The sequence below is a fragment of the Esox lucius genome, chromosome 23, assembly GCF_011004845.1.
Source record: "Esox lucius isolate fEsoLuc1 chromosome 23, fEsoLuc1.pri, whole genome shotgun sequence".
NCBI classification, from domain to species: Eukaryota; Metazoa; Chordata; class Actinopteri; order Esociformes; family Esocidae; genus Esox; species Esox lucius.
This window is the reverse complement of record NC_047591.1, coordinates 2,673,891-2,696,263: the sequence shown is the minus strand read 5'-3', so window position 1 is coordinate 2,696,263 and position 22,373 is coordinate 2,673,891. Positions and strand designations below refer to the sequence as shown.

The window sequence follows — 22,373 nt, the reverse complement described above, 5'->3', positions numbered from 1 at the left end:
CCAAGCACTCAGGAGATAAAAAAAATACACATTATCAACAACAACATTCATCTGGTTATTTCAGGTCCAACTTTTTCAGGCGTCGTATGCCTTCTAGGATGAATTTTGACAGATTTGAGGCAGCGCACCAAGGCAGTCTTAAACCAAACGCAGTGGTCACACTTAATTTCTCCTGCCAGTGCTGTCATAATGAATTAACACATGCTTGCTTTTAGACAATTAGCGGCCTCTTGAAAAATATTGGCACACATCGATTTAATAAACTGTTATTTAAACTATAGAAAATAAAGCTGGGCATTGGCGCTTAAGGTACATTTAAACTGAATGTCTTGAGTATTTTCTTTAACGATTTAAAAACAAAATAGACCATGACCATATTTTGTTTTTATTTTAGGCTATTATTATTATTACTGTAATTATTGCATTTAATATAATGATTATCATAACGTTGTTATTATAATTTTTTCTTAAATGAAGAACCAACACTACATCTAATCTCCATTTAGAACTGTAGTGGGTGGTTAAATAGGAACGTCTTTGTAGGCAATGTGAGGTGAACGTTTGTCCTCCCTGCAATCACTGAGGTTGGGTGTGTTTGGTGGGGGGGGCGGGGTAGCCTTTGAGTAGGCCAAGTGATGTGTGCAGGCAGTAGCAGGCTCAGATAGCATACAAGGTGAATGTTTAGGCCTGCACTAAAGAGATTGGGATTGTTTAAGTAGTGTGTGTGTGTGTGTGTGTGTGTGTGTGTGTGTGTGCGTGCGCGTGCGCGCGTGCGTGTGCGCGCTCACGTGTTTGTGGCAGGGGATCTGCGTCCTGGCTTAAGACCAGCAAGTTGGTGTCAGTGTCACCTCAAGGAGCGATCCCTGTTGCCTGTGCGTGTGTGTGTGTGTGTGTTTGTGTACGAGCCTGGGGTGCCTCTTGTGACGCCTACTTCTAGATTGGCCATGCCTTAATTCTCGCCGTGGCACCGCGGGTTACACGCACACACACACCTTCACAACTCGGAGTCTCCTTCCCACACAAGACATTGCTACTGTTAATTTTGCTCTGTTCTGCTTCAGACACACACGGGGTGTGTGTGGGGGGGTGACCCAACTAGAGGAAGCAAGAGAGAGGGAGAAAGGGGGAGGTAGAGAACAGAGAACCAGAGACCCTCTAAGGTAAATGGGTAGGTTTCTCCGGCAGGGAGGGGAGGAGAGACGGGAAGACGGAGAAATAAAACCAGAGAGGGAGCATGAACAGCAGCATCTGTGCTGGCGGATGGAAAAAATAGCATTGGGATTTTTTTTTGGCATTAGTTAAGTGTGTTTAAATCTGCCTCTCCTCACTGACGAGCTTAAGAAGACAAAAGTTGTTTAATTCTGTTCCCATGCAGACACACTAAAGGGATAAAGAACGGAGCGAGAGAAGAAGAGAGAGAGAGATGGAGAGAGAGAAGGAGGGATGCGTACTTTTACTTTGTTACAGCCGTTTGGAAGAGAATTGACATCTGCAAACTAAAGACAGCAGAACCACCCACACTCCGCCTGCCACATTAGATGCATATAAATACGTAGATTCCCCATCACTGGCACATGCTACAAACACACTGGCAAGCGCACAAACACACACACATCCAAGCATACAGACACGCATACACACTTAGACACACAAACGACGACAAGCACTCACAGACATATTAAACTGCACACAACCACCGACACACTCATCTATCAAGGCAAACATTTACTGTATTCATAAATCCATACCATGAGAAATCCGATGTTCATAAATAGATCGGTGTACTTAATAACGTGCGTACGCTCGCTCACACAAACCAAATACAATCAGGAATCTGTGTGATGGGTTGTCAGGCTGATTCCTAAGTTGGACTTGTGTGTTTGTTGTAATCTTCTGCGGGCTACTTGAACAGCAGGAGTAAATATGTTGTCAGTGCCGCTCACGTGGATTATAATGTGTAAGGAGAATAAGCCATTTAAAGTGGCTAGCTTGTGGATGACAGTGTCTGCTCTCTGCATTAATAATGTCAAAGTGCTAATGTTGCTGGCTTTGAAGATGAGTCGTGTTGTATTCGTTCTCTTTGATTAAGAAATGACCCTCATTGTGACCATCTCAAGTTGACATCTGTGCAGATTTGAAGAAGGCAGTTTTTTTCTCCTCCCTTCCATCTCTCTCTCCCTCTCTCTCTTTTTGTTTGTTTTGTGTTCAAGACATCTTTCTAGAAATAAAGAGTGCTGCTTTGCTAAGTAGGCTGTGGATTAAATAAATGTGATGTGACAGGTGTGACCGGGCTGGTGGAGATGCCATGCTTCACTAATGTGGGCAGATCCTGTCACCACGGACAGAAAACTACTGCCTGCCATTCTCTCCCGCTCTCTCAATCCCTCTCTCTCCCTATCCCCCCCCCCCCCTCCCCCGGCTATCCTTCCCTCTCTATGTCACTTTCCTGTTTTGGGATGACGTTTTGGGTCTCTTCTGTTCATTGGAAAGGTTGTCAATTGACTTCCCCTAATCCTGAGAGGGAAGGGGAGAGACAGGGAGAGAAAGTGAGAGTAAAATGAGAGGCAGACAGAGAAAGAGAGTTTGACAAGGGGAGATAAATAGATATTGGGTTAGAATACAGCTACGGGTTCTGTAGCCTCCAGTTATCATGACAACATGACTAAACAGACATATTTCCTTAGAACATCATGATCTTCAAAAACTGACGTTTCTCCACGGGTGGCCGAACGTCTGTGGGTGAATTGTTAATACATGTTTTTTTATTGCCACAAACGTCTATGTTGTACATGATTACTTTTAAGCATTGTTACTTAAACATGGGGAAACCGCAACTCAATCCCTGTTTACTGTTACATTTAAAAGAATTACAGAGTGGTTAAGGATAACTGTTTGGGTAAAGCTTAAGTTTAGGTATTCATGCTAAGTGGTTAAGTTAAGAGTTACAGTTTTGGATAAGGTGATTTTGGGTTAGTTAAATATTCTGGTGTGGTTTGGGAAAGGAATTCAGCAAAAATATGACTAAGACTGAACATGCCAATGTAATATAATGAATAATATATTGTCTATATGAGTGTTCTGTACTCATTTTTTGCTGTTTTATGTGGACCCTAAGATGAGTACTGTAGACATGGCATGAGCTAATGGGGATCACAAACTAAAATTAGCATAAGTCACATATTGAGATCCTAGTGTTGCTTTTGCTATCCACTATCATTCATTCATCCCCTGAAAGCCACTTGCGGATGCATTATTGAGTGTGTCGACTTCTCCCCTGAGAGTGGAGTGTGCACGTAAACAGTCTCTGAGTGTGGAAAAGTGACAGCCCTTTCCCAGGTAAAGATGCTTTCCGTTCTGTTTGCTCTTCCCTTTCCTGTATGGGCTGGTGCACTGACAATGAAAGCAGCGTTAATATTAAACCCCTAAACCAACCAACTTTGAGACTGCTGAACACATTGCTGGGGTTGGCATCGTTTATCCAAAGCAGCTTACATCAAACAGAGATTTCACAATTTGTGCTATCATTAAGAAACCTACTGTTCATGTAAATTATTAGCACCTTCAAAATTAAGTGTAGCCCTAGTTTCTATAGCAGGTGTTGCCCCGATTGGCTGAAATGACTTAATGGAGCTATTTCTTGTAACTGTCTATCAATCTCTTATATCGACTGGAAGGAATCTTTGCCCGCTCTTCTTTACAGTACTGCTTCAACTGTGTCATGTTCAAGGGCTTTCTTGCATGCTTGAAACGCTTCAAGTCCCCACACAGCATTTCATTAGGCTTGAGATATGGGTTTTGACTTTCCATTACCCTCCATTTCTTTTTGAGTGATTATGTTGTGTACATCAATTGTTCTTGCCCATGGATTCTTAGAGACCTCTATGAACATCTTTTGGTCAGCTCTTTGGCTGAATTTGGTGAAACAATCTTTTTATGTGGATTGCCACTGGTCTGTGTTTTTTTGTAAATGATCAGGTAGAAGAAACTGTGCTTCTTAGGGAGTTTTTCCTAGCCAATGAAATTCAACACTGTTGTTGAATGCTCCTTGGGGATTAAGGCCGGGTGTTTTGTAAAAGCACTTTGTGACAACTGCTGATGTAAAAAGGGCTTTATAAATAAATGTGACTGATTGATTGATCTGTCGAAAATTTCTATCTATTTTGATTTGCTCGGAAATGGCTTTGTAACCCCTCTCAGACTCATGGGCATCAATAATGTTTCTTCTGATTGCCTGGGATAGGTCTTTTAATATTGGCATGATGTGATACACCAGATTCAATCTTTAGACATGTTATGGGTCGGTGAAAGTAGGGGTTTACTAACCTCTTCTGGTCCAGAAATTGCATTTGAGTTTATTTTATTTCATGAATGGTTTCAACATTAATTTCTTCATTTATAAAGGGTTACCTTTATACATTTATCTTGTTGGAATTTAACTGAAATATCCATGTGTCCAAATATTAAAAAAGAAAGGCAACTCCAAGGGGTGTACTAGTTCAGGACTCTATGTGCGCACGTATCACTTGGGTGTTCTGGATTGACTCTGGCACCTGTGATCATGCATTTTTAGGAAGATCCCAGAAACATATAGCCGTGCTCCACAGGACATAAACTGGGGTGTATCATGGGTAATATTTACTGACTAACAATAGGGATGAGTCGTTATTTAAGGTTGAAAGGTGATTTGTAGATTAGTCGTTTATTTCAGTTTCTTTGCCTATCCCCAAACAGAAGGTCTCAGTCTGAATTCCATAATCAACATCTGTCTAGGGGGGTTATGGGAGCTACTTTGCCTGAATTAGTGTGTGTTAGACCAAGCATTCCCAGTCCTTTGACATTTATGTGGGAAAAGCTCATTGTCTATCACACAAACAGCTAACACGCAATCTCCCATATAGGAAAACACCCACATGCACACGGGGAAACTCTCACAGGCGGTGTGGCAGATATTTGCTAAAGATTAACCCTGATTTACAGATGGACTATTGACCTTGTCCGCAAATACTGTAGCTGACTTGTTTTGTAATTAAACTTTACAAAAGATTATGCCTGCGTGGGAGAAAGCCTGGGAGATGTGTAAGCAGGCTTAAACTTAGGATAGCAACACCTGCTGTTTGTGTGTGTGTGTTTTTGTGTATGTGTCGAGGGGGGGTGTAATTGATAATGACAATGTCGTCACGGCATTGTCACAGTGAATTGAGTTAAGAGGCCGCTAAATCTCAGATTTAGTTTGTCAAAGGTTGCGATTCTGGCATGTTCCTTTTAACAGTCCATCAATGTAAAAGTTTGTGCTTGTTGCTACGTTGTGTGTAAATTCACTGTACATTTTAAGTTTTTTGGTGACGCCAACAAGCAACTTCAGTTTATTGTCACAAAGAAGCTTTTCTTCGCAAATAAAACTTGCAAGTGAGAAACTTGGACAAGCAGGAGAGTATGTTGGACCCCTCTCAAAGTAAATCGCTTTCGTCTTTGAAAGACATATTTACAGTAGCGTGCTCCCAACAGCCTGAGTGAAATCGTTGCTGTTTTATGTCTGTCCTCTGTTAACTACCTCCAAGTCAGTGGGTATGCAGATTCCTTGGGTTCCAACAGACAGTGAACGCCCTAACTTAAGATGGCTGGCCACCGATGAAAGTGTAGAACGGCCCGTGAAAATGGAGGAGAGAGGGAGGGATGTTGAAACGGAGGATGGCAGTTACTGTAGTTTTCCTCTCCTCCGTCCCTTTTCGGGATCTCCTCTCATCCTCCCTCTCTATTTCTTCCTTTTTCTCATTGGCCTGCTACTTTTCTTCTCTTTTCTGTCCACCACTTTTCATGCACTCCGTGGCTGTTCTGTGACGGTGATAAATGGTATTTGGCCAGAAACAGCAGCAACACAGCAGCAATGAATTGAATATTATTAACATATCTCTCCTCTCCCTATCTTTCTGTAGGACCAGGATGGCAGTAAGGGATGTTCTCTGAGCCCCTACGCCCAGTACAACTCTTCAACCTCTCCAGCTGGTAAGCAACAGCTGGAGGACGGTAGTCGCCCGGGGAGCGAGGGGAGTTCTGGGGCCGCAGCGCTGGGGACCCCGGAGAGACGTAAAGGGAGTCTGGCTGATGTTGTGGACACTCTGAAGCAGAGGAAGATGGAGGAGCTCATCAAGAACGAACCAGAAGGTTAGTCTGTATTCCTTCAAGATGTCCTGCGTTGCTCCCTATTTTTCAGTGATCACTTCCATATCTTTATACATGGCTTTCAATCTAGCTCCCTCTTTTTTCTCATTCTATAACTTTCTGTCTCTCTTATGTTCTCTTTTACTTGTTCTCTCTCTAAAATGTTTGACCTACAGTAAGTAGGAGAGGAGAGTGTTAGGCCTCTCAATCCTTTCTGGCTCCATCCTAACAATCACATTTTGGTGAAGGTGTGTGTGTGTGTGTCAGCCCTTTGTTTTAAATCAGACAGCATCAGCTGTTCACAGCCATTGTCTAACAACCGCTTTGCATATTTATTACAAGCTGATAATCCAGGGACCATCCGGCTTTTACTGCTCTCTGTCGTTCTCCCACTTTCTCTCGTTTCCTCTCTCACTCTCTTTCCTTCTCTGTCTCACTGTCTCTTTCCTCTCTCTCCCGCACCTTTTTTCTCTCTCCCTGTCCCTCCTTTCAACACACACAGTCTCCCTCTCTCCCTCTGTCTCTGTCCTTGGCTGTCTTCTCCATCTAGCTCTCCATCTGAGGCCTTAGCACCATGCGTTGTTCAATTAGGGGCTAATTCTCCATGAATAATCATGGGCTGTGTCTGCTTGCTGTAGCGTTGATGCTGTTGTGTCTGTGTGTCCAGCTGCTTGGCGTGTGTGGACACCTTGACGTTTCTTAGCCTCTTGCATGTGTCCCTCAAGCATTTTACAGTTGATCCTTAAGTCAAACTGGACTAGGCCAGAACATCAAAGCAAGTAATGTGTGGGCATGTGTGTTTCGAATACACAGTTCAGGTTGTATATAGTTTAACAAACTGCCTCTCTACATGGTGGTGCATAAAGTCTGAATGGAAGTTACTGTGGATAGGAGCATCTGCTAAGTGACTAAACTCTCAGTGTAACCGGTGTCAAGACAGGAAGTGCATCAGAACCCCATACAAGGCAATTTCCTCTAAGCATTTCTCCAATTATGGCCATGGCACAAATATTTGGTTTCCACTTTGCGCTTCAAAATCCCATTATATAGTGAAAGTTCATTTCTACTTCCTTTGAAATAATGCATGATTCTACCTGTGGCAAACATCCCCAGAGTCCAGTATCCTTCTGCAAATTGACTAACTTGACAACATGATGCTCAGGGCGTGTGTTTTTGTCCACATGAGAATAGGATTCTGCAAGTTATATTAGACCTTGGGGAGTTGTTAGCCAGGTATATTTTTGAAAGTATAAAATGTTAAATCTATACAGTATATGTTTGTGTTGAGTTTGGCAGTTTTGACCCAGCATAACCAGTGTCGTTTGGAGATGTGTTGACAATTGTGCTGTCGGGAGTGGCTGCTGTAGACCCCTTCGAGTTCTGGTTTTAGACTGTGTTCATTGCACAGAAGGACTTTACGGTCCGGCCATACTAAAACGCTGATTTTCACAGGCAGTTTGTGAGTCAGATGGTACAGATAGAGCCACAAACACACACTTGGAGAGAGTGGTAGCGGTAGCTTCACAGGCTCCATTAGCTGGGCTACAGTGGCACATCAGAATGAGCCGCCCCATTATCCACCACCCGCCACGGCTAAAATGAAACACGCTAACAAAAGGCAGCAACGTCTCAAGAACACGGCACACACACAAAACAGCTAGAACAGTAAGAGAAAAAGACAGAGAAGGAGAGGGAGAGAAGCATTGATTTCAGGTCTCATGAGCAGATACAAATCTTTGTTTTCTCTCTGTGTCTCTCTCTCTCCCTCCCTCTCTCCCTCTCTCCTTCTCGGGCCGCCCATTGTTTTGTTGTGTGCTCCACAAAGACCATTAGCGGCAAACGGCAGGTTGGGATGAAACATTAATGAAAGCTTTAATCATTATGAAAGGCCTGTATTATAACCACCGCCTTACTCCTCCTCCTCCTCCTTCCACACACCTCCTGCCTCCAGCTGGATCAATGACACGCGTGCTCGCACGCACACACACGCTAGCACAAACACACGCACGCACACACACACACAGCGATTCAAGCACATGTTCCGTGAAGAAAAGGATCCGAGGGAAGGACGAACAAGATGAAATGGGTCAGAAAACAATGAACACCCTAGTAACATGAACAGAGCAAGGGAGGCGGAGGGCAGGAGAACACGAGAGAAGGGGGGAGAGTGGGAAGGATAGAGAACGAGAGAGCGCGTGACGCAGAGAGAGGGGGGAGACCGATCAACAGAAAGAGAGAAACTGTACGGCTATATAGTATGATGCCTTGTTTGAGGCCTTGAGCTAATCACTAGCCATGCTTTTTGAAATAGTTCACGCCACACACACACACACACACACACGCTCACAGGTCCAGAGTACAGGAAGTTACAAAGATGTTGTTTTTATCAATGTGACCAGTGCTGCTCTACTTACTAGCTAGATAAATGCGGAGGGGTCCGTGTATGGTAGATACTGGGTCAGAGCAGCCCGCCTCATCTCCCCAGTGTGTGTGTGTGTGTGTGTACACTAAGCAGCCCAGCTGGCTGATCCACTGCCAGAGCGAGGCCTAGCAGGAGTAGCACCATTGGCCTTTAATAAATGACTAGCCACAGCGCTCCCTCGCCGACCGCCATGATGAAACACCGCTCTCACGCAAAACACATTACTTGGCGTCGGAGTCTTACTGCAGACATTTCGCCCTAGACACACACTCGCGCGCACGCACACAAACACACACACACGCCACTGTGTGATAGTGTCGGTTTTTAAATTGTGTCAGATGTTGAGTTGACTCGAAAGTGTGCGGAGAGCTTTGCCGGTGTCATCGTGTGAGACTGAGTGGAGTGTGTGTGTCATTAGGACTAATAAGGCGAGCGGAGTGGAGTGTAGCACCGGGGGTGCAGGAGTGAGAGGAGGACCGGGGGTGCAGGAGTGAGAGGAGGACCGGGTCTGGGCCCAGCAGGGGCACACACCTCCACACACACTGGGAACCAGTTACACTTGCCTGGAGTTAAACCTCCACTGCCTTTACTGAACTGTACATTTAACCTATACAAACACACACACACACACCCTACACACCTATTTGACCTATACAAACACACACACACCCACACACACGCTACACCCCTCCGTGATGTAGCACACACAGCACTGTTGCGTAGCAGGTGAGGATCCAAAAGAGCTAGAAGCAGATAACAGTTACAACTAGCTGCAGTATTTAGGGCACAGATGTTCTTCTCAGCCCCCAGAGTGACTCTGGCTCTGCCCTGGCAACTCAACAGTCCTCCTCAGTCAACACTGCCCACCGCCCCCCCAAACCCTTCCCCTCTGTTCCCCTCTCTCAGCCTTTCCTCTCCCCCACCCCTCTTTCATTTTGTTTCTCTCTCCTGTACTCGTTCTCTCCCTGGCCTATCTGATTCTGTCCTTCCTCTCTGGCTCTCCTCTACCTCTCAGAGTCGAGTCAGAGCTGAGGGCCACCCTGGTCTCCTGCCTCTGAATGCCTGATCTGAATAACTGCAGGTATTGATTTGACCAATAATCTGAATAGGCGGGTAGACTGTAACACTATAAACTCTTCAATCGTCCTTGAACGTAGTATGCATGCTAAAACAGATTTTAAAGCAGTAGTCAGGTGCATGACGGTTTCCCAAACACGCCTAATACCAGCGCAACAATAGTACATTCTCAGCATTCTGATTGGTCCCTGATGCCGATAGGTCGGGCCACCATGCGCACGCACATTGGTTAAGCGGTGCTTTCAAAAAGGCTTTAATGCTCTGATTGGTTAGAGAGAATACAATCGCTGAGGACATTTTGTACAACTCACAACTTAAGGTCCTTGAAAAACACCATATAAAAGCACAATGTACATTATCAAAGACAACTTCAGTGATGCCAGTCTCAGACTGTATGTGGCAAACGATTGAGAGGTTTAAGGATTCAGTGTGAGTTATCAGGCAGTCAGATGGGTCAACAACATGTTTCCGGAAAGCGGCTGTGGTTCTGCACTGAGCTCAGGTCATTCAGGGGGTGCTTGTTGTTCTCCAGACTTCAGGGCAGTTCCCAGGTCTGGGTTAGCCGTAGCTTCACGGTCCGTGTCCTGACGGTCATAGAGCAGTTGTAGTTGAGTGCCTCGGTGTGTAGGGGTCAGAGGTGATGGATGTTTTTACAGAAGGAGGAGGTAGGATTCGTCCTTGCACGCACACACAAACACAGACACACACAGGCTGTCCTCTCACAGCGTGCCTGCCTGGTGAAAATGTCAAACACTAACGTATGTCATAGAGCACATTCATTTTCATGGTGATGAGGAGAGAAAAAACGCTACAGCTTGCTTTTAGAGGCAGTGGGCCATTTTATAGGACAGCACTTAGCCTGGCCCATTGTGCCAGACATGCACACACTGGTAGGGACTCACTCACGCATCCATACACTCCAATGGCTGACAATGGGAAGGGCGGATACGATCCCCGAAGAAGAAGACGACTAGAAGAAAGGAGCTGAGAAGAAAAAGACAGATAGAAAAAGGGCCTTGAGAACTTGAGGGACCCCAGCGGTCTCCCTTTCTCTCACTCTCTCACTCTCTCTCTCTTGCTGTTTTTATCCTTCCGACGAATCTGTGGGCTAGCTAATCCTCCACAGGCCCCCCCCTACTATCTGACATGGCTCCTGTCACAAGCACAAAGCTTGTACATAAGTACACACGCAAATATCTACACACACACACATACACACACAAACGTTTGCACAAAGGTATGCATGCACGTACAGAAACACACTGCGTTGAGTTCACCGCCCCACTGTAGGAGAAAGGGAACCTCCATATGGGATTTCCACCAGTTGGTAGCAATTAGTTGGTTGCATCAATTAACAAGTGCAGATTGTCGCAGACGAAAGAGGAAAGATTCAGAATTATTGAGTGAAGGACAAGATGTTTAGCAGGAACACGTTTCACCCTGTCAAGATCAAACCATCTCTACATCTCCAACGACAAAATGGAGGATGCAGTAAGAGAATGGAAACCAGGTTAATGGTGTACTTTGTAAAACTATTTCCTCATTGTAAGTATCTGTAATACGCCACAGCCATTTATTGACAGTATCACATTGTTCGGACAGCCAACACATTTCTCCTCTCTACGCCGACACTTCTTTTTCAGACATTTGTGTCAATAGCTCAGGCTGGAACTGAAGGAAACACAAGTCCCTCACCGAGACGAGCGTGGAGGAATACGTATTGTACTCTGGCAACTCAACTCAAGTCAATCTATTTTCTTTGTGGCATGAGAAACAGGCTGGAAGACATGAGAAGAACCTGAGGCCTATTGTGAGACAGCCATTGTTCCTCCCAATGAAAGGCGCATTCAAGTCACTTCTTATTCAATTGTTTTCGCCTGCTTTTCACTTGGTATCCTCTAGCCCGGGCCTTGCGATAGACAATCAATAGAAATGAAACCCTCCCCTTTAGATTTTTTTTTTCTTCCCTCAGCCCAGATGAGCGATATTAAGAAGTGAATAGTTTGTGTGTGGACAGGGAAAAGTGGTGCCCCCGCCATTGTGCGCTGTATGACATATAAAAGGGTCTTACAGAGCGGTCCCGTGGTCTTTCTGCTCATGGTGAACGCCGCCTGGATGGGAAAAACCGGCCCGGCTGTCTTTGTGGCACTGCGTGTGTGTAGAGCTGTGTTGTAGCCCTCCTGGCGTGCCATTACGAAGGCCACAAAAGCCGGGGGTTCATGAATCAGACAGGGTTTCCATAGCCGGGCATTGTGACCACGCAGGGCCGCCGCCCTCCGAGTGACTGTTCCGTTCCGTTCTGTTCCATTGCGCTGTCATGTCGCCCGAAATCCAGAACTCTCTGTCTCAGACAGACAGCTCCAAAGTAGTCTGAAAGTAGAGACAGTCATTGAGATTCATGAACTGGAATCGTGGAATGTTCCATGGAGTGGACAGATAGGCAGCCCTGTTTCGTCTCTAGGCCGGAGCTATAGCTCAAGAATCCATACATTAGGCCTCTTTTTATATAGCGAATTTGCATGGATGCATTCTTTGCTGAAGGTTGAGGAATGTGTGTTTTAATATTTGTGGGATTGTCAATGGACATGACATCAGGTTAAGTTAATCATATGGACAGAAGAGACTTTCATCAATGTTGGTGCTTTTAGGACTTTGTACTGAAAGTTGTTAAGAGTTGAAGAGCACAAACCCACATACCCACACAGAGGTATATTTATTTCAGATTTGTTTTTGTTAAAATGGCAATAAAATATAAAAAGGTTTTGGGCATTTCATCGGCAGCATAATCTGTATGCAAATGTACAGAACGACAACTTTATCTATTAACATACTAATGTTATTTTGTCTAAATGGTGAGATTTGGCGTTAACGCTGAATAATGGAATGTAATGCCTCATGAATATGCAAAATGAAAACATTTAAAACTCTTTGTAGTTACAGATACAAAAATTAAATCATTGATTACATTCCTGCCTCGTATCTTTAACCACATCAACATTAGCTCATATCGGCAAAGAGCTTTTTTGAAACTTTCACATTATAGGGTCAGGTTACTATCAAATTAACTGCAGTGATTGTCACACAAAGGCATGAAAATATAAATGCGTGCAGAACACACAAATTGTTACCTGAAACCGGATGACGATAGAACTATGAAGATCGTTTCATATTTCAAGACTGCCATTTGTAAAAACCCATAAGCGTCTGACCCAATGTGTATCTAGCATTGGGAATGGGATCTGTGAATATGCCAACTGTCATGATCTCTGTCTTGGTCTATTGGTCAACAGGCTTGCATTTATCTGTTCGGCATGTCGGTATGGCAGAAAATACAGTGGGGAGAACACATTTTTCATACACTGCCGATTTTGCAGATTTTCCTACTTACAAAGCATGTAGAAGTCTGTAATTTTATCATATTTACACTTGAACAGTGAGATACGGAATCTAAAACAAAAATCCAGAAAATCACATTGTATGATTTTTTTATAATGAATTTGCATTTTTTGCTTGACGTTTGATCACCTACCAACCAGTAAGAATTCCGGCTCTCACAGACCTGTTAGTTTTTCTTTAAGAAGCCCTCCTGTTCTCCACTCAGTACCTGTGTTAACTGCACCTGTATGAACTCGTTACCTGTATAAAAAAACACCTTTCCACACACTCAATCAAACAGACTCCAACCTCTCCACAATTGCCAAGACCAGAGAGCTGTGTAAGGACATCAGGGATAAAATTGGAGACCTGCACAAGGCTGGGATGGGCTACAGGACAATAGGCAAGCAGCTTGGTGAGAAGGCAACAACTGTTGGTGCAATTATTAGAAAATGGAAGAAGTTCAAGATGATGGTCAATCTCCCTCGGTCTGGGGTTCCATGCAAGATCTCACCTCATGGGGCATCATGAGGAAGGTGAGGGATCAGCCCAGAATTACACGGCAGGACCTGGTCAATGACCTGAAGAGAAAACCATTAGTAACACACTACGCTGTCATGGATTAAAATCCTGCACACGCAAGGTCCCCCTGCTCAAGCCAGCGCATGTCCAGGCCCATCTGAAGTTTGCCAATGACCATCTGGATGATCCAGAGGACGAATGGGAGAAGGTCATGTGGTCTGATGAAACAAAAATAGAGCTTTTTGGTCTAAACTCCACTCACCATATTTGGAGGAAGAAGAAGGATGAGTACAACCCCAAGAACACCATCCCAAGCATGGAGGTGGAAACATGATTCTTTGGGGATGCTTTTCTGTAAAGGGGACAAGACGTATTGAGGGGAGGATGGATGGGGCCATGTATCGCGAGATCTTGGCCAACAACCTCCTTTCCTCAGTAAGCATTGAAGATGGGTCGTGGCTGGGTCTTTCATTATGACAACAACTCGAAACACACAGCCAGGGCAACTAAGGAGTGGCTACATAAGAAGCATCTCAAGGTCCTGGAGTGACCTAGCCAGTCTCCAGACCTGAACACAATAGAAAATCTTTGGAGGGAGCTGAAAGTCCGTATTGCCCAGCGACAGCTCCGAAACCTGAAGGAACTGGAGAAGGTCTGTATGGAGGAGTGGGCCAAAATCCCTGCTCCAGTGTGTGCAAACCTGGTCAAGAACTACAGGAAACGTATGATCTCTGTAATTTCAAACAAAGGTTTCTGTACCAAATATTAAGTTCTGCTTTTCTGATGTATCAAATACTTATGTCATGCAATAAAATAAAATTAATTACTTAAAAATCATACAATGTGATTTTCTGGATTTTTGTTTTACATTCCATCACTCACAGTTGAAGAGTACCTATGATAAAAGTTACAGACTTCTACATGCTTTGTAAGTTGGAACACCTGCAAATCCGGCAGTGTATCAAATACTTGTTCTCCCCACTATACGCCTCAGTTGCACTAATCCAGGGAGACTTCTAACCAAATAGCCTCTACAAATGTACCAATATACTTTACATTTGGCCTACATTAGCTGGAGGACAAAGTACAGTATACTATAACTGGCCTAGAGCCCTACTTAGGAGGGCATTTAGATTTCCATATGGATCCGAAGGGGATTTACAGTATTAAAGCATATGAGATATGTTTTGAACTCCATGAACAAATACAAGGCTCCCTATTATATAGGATCCTGGGACACCAGCAATCTCCCACAAAACACCACTCTGAGAGTTAACCAACCACCATACATACAGCAGGCAAATTAATCCCTCCTGTGTACTGACAGACAGACACACCATGTTTTCAGGACTAACACATTACTCTAACTTTGAACTTTACACAAACCTTTAACCTAACCCAAAAGCCAAGAAAAGGATCAAACCAACCTCACATAAATAACAGCCGTTTGCAACAAAAGTTTCATGGTCGTACCTCCCTACCTACAACAAGTGATTATGAATGTAACTAGATCAGATCAATACGATGGTGTTGTTTGAGTTTCGCCACCCATAATGACCTGAGTACAGTGCGGCTAGGGGACTGTCTGTGTATGTCTCTCTGTTACTGCGCCAGTCAGTGGTCTCTTTGAACCCAGAGACTATATTGATTAACCCCTGTCTGCCCAGCAGGAGTGAAGGGGTTGGGGGAGGGTGTTAGATGAAGCGATGTGTCTGCATTGCAGCCCGAGGGGGTCGGGACCTCCGTTCCACGAAAGGAGGAACTGATTTGAGCCAGATGTTCTCAGACAAGCCAGGAAGGGCCCACCACGGAAGAGGCCGGAGACCACCCCTCTCATTCCCCGGCGCTGGACCCTCCTTACAAACATACACACAGACCTTGAACACATGTTGTCCCATTGTCCTCCCTTTTCTGTCACTTCTCTCCATTTCTCTGCCGACGGCCTTAATACCAAACCCCTCCCCCGTTCTCTTACCCCCGCCTGGCCCCTCCCTCTCATCCATTCACCCTCTCATCCGGGGAATTAAAACGAGAGGTTGGACCCTGATTCTGGCACAGTGCTCTACCCCTCTCAACCCCCCCCCAACCCTTCCCCCACGAGCCCAGGAACAGTGAACAGGTGTTCTCTACTTTTGATTTCCATGCATTCGGATTAATCCTGTCAGCTCAGCTGTTGAAACAACTGTCACCTCCAGATGCTAGTCATTTTGGGCTGGAGCTGTCACCGGCTGCCAGTTTTCTTTGGTGCTACAGTACACACACAGTGTAAGACACACATACACACACACAAATGCACGTAGACAAACGCACGCGCACAAACAATAGCATTCTCTCTCTCCACGCTGTTAGTTCTTAGCCTATTGTCATGTCGACAAAGCAGTTCATCTTCATTGCTTTGTATGGCTCAGGTATCAATGGGAAACTTGGGAATTGAATGATATTGAGAAGATAAAACCTTATATATGAGTGCTTATATATGAATGTGTGAATTACTGTTTCAGACATGGGGTTTCCATTCTCACTGTGAAATACATCTCTCCCACAAAGTAAAAACTGGTTTGATCAATGTTGTTACTTCCTCAAAAAAAGGTAAACCAACTAACGGGCATTACCTTTATGTATATTTCATTTTTTGTGAAAAATGACATTTGGAATTTGAAAATCATGTTGACCAAACCAGAAGTAAACGTTGAATGGATGTCCATGTTCAGCAGGCTGTCTGAATGTTTGCAGACAGGGCTTGGCTAATTACCCTTCAACATTTTACCTCATTTAGAAGGCACTCTAATCCAGAGCCACTTACAGCAGCAATTATGATTAAGTGCCTTGCTCAAGGGGCGAATTGTCATGTTTCACCTTTCAGTATTGGCTCCTGATTGGCTGTGTAGTATGGGCGGTGCTTACTGGGGACAGAATTATTTGTATATCAACAGACAGTGTTGCTGACCATTCAAGCAGTCAGATATTGCTGCAGTCAGATATAACATGTATGTTACTCTTTTGCTCTGTTAACATGCATAGAAAGCCACATACGTACTGAGAAAAACAACAACATGGCATCAAAGTTGACAGAAAATATAGCCAACAAGAGATTCTTATTAACACAACTGTTTGTAAGAGACAGAGAGACATTTCTCACCTCAAAATCCATAACCATAAGTATTCATAAATATATAAAGGTTATTAACAGACTTATCCCTTGTCCCAATAACATTGTTGTCAAGATTGCCTTATTAGCTACATGATGTCATCTCAGCAGTTCCTTTCTTTATAAAAAGTATGGATAGAAATAACAACAATGTGATAGCTTGCTAATGTTTATTATGTAGCTCTAATAATAGTGTTGTGAGTGAATGGCTGGCGCTAAACATGAGCCAGCTGGTTAGTCTAGCTAACTATGATTACATGACAACTCATGATTAGTTCCACCACATCTTCAGTTGCTTTAAACTTCTTAATTATTGTTCTTAAATTGGAGATGAGTGTTTTCAGGCATGGAGCAATTTTTTTGTACAGCTTTGCCTAATTCGGGGCTTCCCAAGCTAGTGGGCGCATCCCCAAAATTGGGCCCTGGGCCTTACCTAATGTGAGGGGAAATGTGTTTATAGATATTCTATTTCAAAGGGGGAATTACATCTATTGTTTTAATGATATAAACATTATAGGCCCTGTTATAAAACCTTACTCATAATGCAAACTTCAAGGAGATATCACTAATTTGCTCCACCTTACCATACTATCATATCAGACATTACAGGCTGGTTTTGCTGACAAAGATTAAGCCTAGGCCTGGAATAAATAAATGAAACTCAATAGACATTTTCATTGGGCTTGATTTTTTTGTCCAGGGCTAGACTTAATCTGTCTCCATGAAACCGTACTTATATTTGAGTCATAGTTATATCTACATCCACTGACCTCCAAATGGCTTAATAGCTAAAACAGGTGGTGAAACAAGAAACATACATTTCTCTTATGTTCCTTCACCAAGAGTACATTCAACAATATCAAGACAAACAGTCGTTCATTTCAACGGCCAAATCATTTGATGCTGTGATGAAGTAATGTGATGAAATCCCTAGTGTCTCATTGTGCAGCTCTCCCCCATAGGCAAGCAATTGCTATGTAATCCAAGCACTGGGTGTCCTGCCCCATGCCCACAGCTGCTAGGAACAGAGGAGTATGGAACTGCAAACATTATATATTAAATAAAATGTAAACAATATTTACCGCACAATTTTTAATAAAATCAATATTTATCAGTTTATTGTCAATTGTCAATTGTGAGTGGGGCTCCGCCCGCAGTGCTCTGATGGGTGGGCCCCCACTGATTCACTGTGAACCTTTCATACCCTCTCTCGTCTCATCCTCTCTTTCTCTCTTTCTCACTCTGTCCTCCCTCTCTCTTTTTCTCCCCCTCTCTCTCCACCTTTCTCTTTTTCGCCTCTCTCTGTTTTCTTTCCTTTGTTTGGCTGTCTCTCAAAGCCCTGATTCCTTCCCAGACATACACACCCGCCCCTAGGTCCGCCACCCTCCTGTTCACACAGGGTTGAATATAGAAAATGACTCTATGGGAGCAATCATGAGTTAAATGATGATTATTTGTGAGAGTATGATTACCAAGTTGCATGTAATGGCACCTCTCTTACGGGGATTCTTAGATGTGGGTGGACTTCTCTCACACTCTGGCATATCATCTTCAGGCTGACGGCCTGTGCGTGCGTGTGTGTGTTTTATTGGGTGAGGTTGTGTGTGGGAAGGGGGCCTCTGTGTATACAGGCACACTGGTGTCTGGGTTGGTTTAACAACTTTTCCGGGCAGGGAGAGAATACACAGACTACTGTCTCTCCCTTCTCTCTCCCCCTATCCCCTCTCTCTTTCCTCTCCCTTTTTTCTCCCTCTTCTCTTCCTCTGACTAATATGTTTCTCCCCTCTGTCTCTAGCCCCATTTCTGTGAGGGAGGAGATGATAGGGCAGGGCTTGCACAATATAAGAACATTCAGTATTCAGTAGTGTGTTTGTTTGCTAGACAAGTCTTGTGATCCCAGTCCAAGGACTTTGTGTCTGTGTGTTTTTGCCTCATGTTGGTTTGTCGACATCTGATGTAGCTGTGCTTATTGCTTCATTCATTTGGTTTTGCTGTTTGTGTGCGTGTGTGAGTGTGTGTTGTTTGTGAAAAGCAGACAACATTTGTGTGTTTGTCTTTGTGTGAGTGTGTGTGTTTTGTGTTGATTAGGTTCTGACATGGATTAGGTTTTACAGACTCTGAACACAGCCCCATGTGCGTTTATTCATTATTACAATTTGTACATTTCAGCCAGCACAGCCAGAAGAAGACTGGTGACCCCTATGAGCCTGGTTCCTCTCTTGGTTTATTCCTATATTTCGGTCCCTTTTAGGAATGTTTTTCCTAGCCATTGTGCTTCAACTCTCTTGTTGCTTGCACCTTGGGGTTTCAGGCTGGGTGTTTCATAAAAGCACTTTATGACAAATGCTGATGTAAAAAGGGCTTTAGAAATACATTTGATTGATTGATTGATTGTGTGTGTGTGTGTGTGTTTGTGCAAAGTAGACAAGATTTGTATGTTTGTGTTGATGCGCTCATGAGTCCAAGTACATACATAAAATATCTCAGGAGACAACATTGAGTATTTTTAGCTCCAGTTCCCTTAACTTTGCACCCCCTTAAACAAGGTTAATTTCTTAACCTTGTTTAAGATAGCTCACTGTAAAAGGGCTGCCCAGATCAACCAAACGCAATTAGGACAATTATGAACCACAGACCTCTCTGTCCAGTCCTGTCAGAAAAATTGCAACAAAAAAAAGCTTTTCCCATTAATACAGGCCACTCTGTCCCCTTCACATCCACAGCTGGCTAACTGAAGCAAATGTAATATTGAAAAGCATCTCTGTTTCGTTATTGACCTGGGCCATCCCATCAACTAATCATAGCTTTCTAACTGGAAAGCATGTGAGATGAACTCTTCCAGGACATGGCGGAATGAGGGGAAGAAACGGTGGGTAACGGGTGGGGAAAGTAAAGGATAGAGAGAAAGACTGAGGAAGCGAGAGGTTATGTACATGCATGTGAACAATAAAGGCCCCAGTCATCAGTGACCAGTTCTCCCTGAAGGACACACCAGAGCTCCCAGAACATTCCAGCACTATTTAAGCGTCGCTGTTAACAATTGCATAATGGCTCTCACATGGCCCCTCCGTGTCTTAGAGCGGCCCGGCTGGACAAAAAGCACTATTCTTACGCATTTTAAACGCTCCCGGCACATGGACCAAACAGCCCGAGACACACAGACCCGACCACACAATGAGATGAGGGAGGGAGAGTGAAAGAGAAAGAAAAAGGGGGTGGGGTTAAATGAAAAAGTGTTTTATATGTGTGTGTGTCAACACCGTTGATTGAAAAGAGAAGTCCACGCTAACAATGTGATTCATTCGGCCCAGTGTCACTCTCACATCTCAACGGCAGCCCAAGAAACAGCAGCTTTCATGTAAAACCACAACACAGTTCTGTAATAAGACAACCACCCAAAAATGTCAAGCAGTTATGTGTCAAGTTGTCTCTCTGCCTGTAAGTGTCACAGAGATGGATGGAAGACTTAACCGAGAGAGAAAAAACGCCATTTTAATGTAGTCAACAGGCCCGGCTGTCCGACATCATTGGCTTATCCTCTTGATGACCCAGTTGGTCATGTGATCCACTGCTGAGTTGTGCTTCAACATGGAGATGGCCTGAATGACACAGCCCCTACTGATAAACAGATGTTGTGAGGGCACAGACACACAGATGAGACCTCTGTCTGTCTGCATGGGTGTGTTCCTACCCATATTTACATCTTATCTAGAGCCTTACAGTAGTGAGTGCATGCAGTTTTCTACTTTCCCCTTGGGAATCCAGCTTATAACCTTAGCGTTACAAGCTTACGTTCTACCAGTTGAGCTACGCAGGACTCTGCCTGTAAATGTGTGACTTCATTCATCCTGTGTGTCTGTCCTATTCTGGGGCTTAATGGATCGGCTCACACCCCGCAGCACCCAAAACATTGTCTTCTTTTGTTGTCACATTAAAGAGATGTCATAAAAAAGTGACAGCCGTTAGCCCTGCAGGACTGTGACAGAGAGGAGAGGGTGAAGAGTGAAGAGGGGTTATTGCCACGAGACAGATTGGACGTGTCATCTTCCATTACCACGGCGGCCCCGGAGAGTAGACGTGCGCCGGTTGTGTGTACTCGCTCGTGGAAGCTACCACATGCTTTGGCCTACTTCATCGGAAGGCTTTTGACAAGAACGACGCACATCCTAATGGATGTCGTTCCTGACGCTGGTACTTTAACAATTCGGTGCCGTTAAGTTATGCCACACCCCCACATTCGCCCCCCATTCCTGAAACTTTCAGTTTTTGCTGAGAAAGTCACCTTTAACCCAGCATCCGTTTCCCCCTGAAAACCTGATATGGGGAGTCCGCTCATGCTTTTCCAAAGCTGGATTTACATGACTAAGCAGATTTTGTTATAGCTCACTGTTCAAACCCAATTATCTATTCAAATTGGCTATATGTAACACATGAAACAATCACCCAACCGTTTCCGTGAATTCATTCATTATCTGGTCAGCATGTTTGACACCAGAGGTATGTAAATGCATTATGTCATCCCTATTTCTTAGTATGGTCCTCTGAAGCTTTCTATCAGGCAAATTATCCTCCAATGAATTCAAATACCGCAGTGTTTTCCCTGACGATGATGATGGTCATTGAGGCAAATAGAGAAATGTGTGTGTGGCAGAGAAAGAGGGAGCGAAGGGGGGAAAAAGTATCTGTATGTAAAGTATGTTGGTCTATAAAAACATGTTACTGTTATACACAAATCAGCTGACTTTTCAAAATAAATCACAGTTAAAAGATGCAAAGTTTTCCCTTTTTTTATTTTTTTGACAACTTTTTCAAAATGTCATTATGATTTTGTCCTCCGTTTCTCTCCCCAATGTCATGCCCTCTGTGCGGTTATTTTCAATCTGCCAGTATGCATTTGGCGCTGGGAGAGTTGTGCCAGTGTAAATTTGGCTGAGATTTTGGTTCAAATCAAATTGGACATAAGCACCCCCAACACCATCTGCTAGCAAAACTTGCAGAGAAGACATGAAGGACAAAATCCTGTTTTGGATAAATTAATTTTCAATGTAATAAAATTGGTGACTGTTGAATACACTATGTAGATATATCACAATAATATATATTCTATTTAATCTGACATTCATTCAATTTTGCTAGAATTTGCTATAGCCTAATTTCTAATACTGTCAGTGTCGCTACACAGTATAAATGTCATTTAAAATTCAATGTGTACTATTTTTGTGGGGAAAATCCGGTTTTTGCATTAAGAAAGTGTTAACAGTTAATACAATGACAAATGGTCTTTAGTTTACTTAGTAGTGTGTTTGGTAAAGTGCATTTCCCTGGCAGCAGTTGGAGTACCCAGTCTCAGTAGCTAACAGTGTTTTGACAGGTAATTATATCTCTCGTTTTCTTGGTTTCGGGCCCAACAAGTGTTTAGTGTGCCGTCTGTCAAAGCCTCAGTGATCATTGGGCCATATGTCTCGGTGTTTGTAACGATCGGTCCTCCCGTCCCATAAGACTTAGTTGACAAAATGTATCATACAACACATTGATATAACAGACACTGGGCCCTGAGGATGTCATTCCTCCCCTAGTGAAACAAACACACTAAGTGTAAAATAAGAGAGAGGTGAAGAGAGGGAGAGAGAGAAATACGGAAAGGGAATGCTGAGAGAGGGAGGCAAAAGA

The 22,373-nt window shown here is 43.8% G+C and overlaps 1 protein-coding gene across 10 annotated transcripts in view; it reads left to right on the top strand.

Annotated features, from left to right (window-relative positions):
• sox5 (SRY-box transcription factor 5) overlaps positions 1–22,373 on the top strand; it is a 243,323-nt gene that overhangs the window by 176,195 nt on the left and 44,755 nt on the right. For all 10 annotated transcript variants that reach the window (XM_010886837.5, XM_034290025.1, XM_034290028.1 and 7 more), the window contains one exon: positions 5,934–6,162. In XM_010886837.5, coding sequence (XP_010885139.1) covers positions 5,934–6,162 — 229 coding nt within the window. The remainder of the gene's footprint in view (positions 1–5,933; positions 6,163–22,373) is intronic.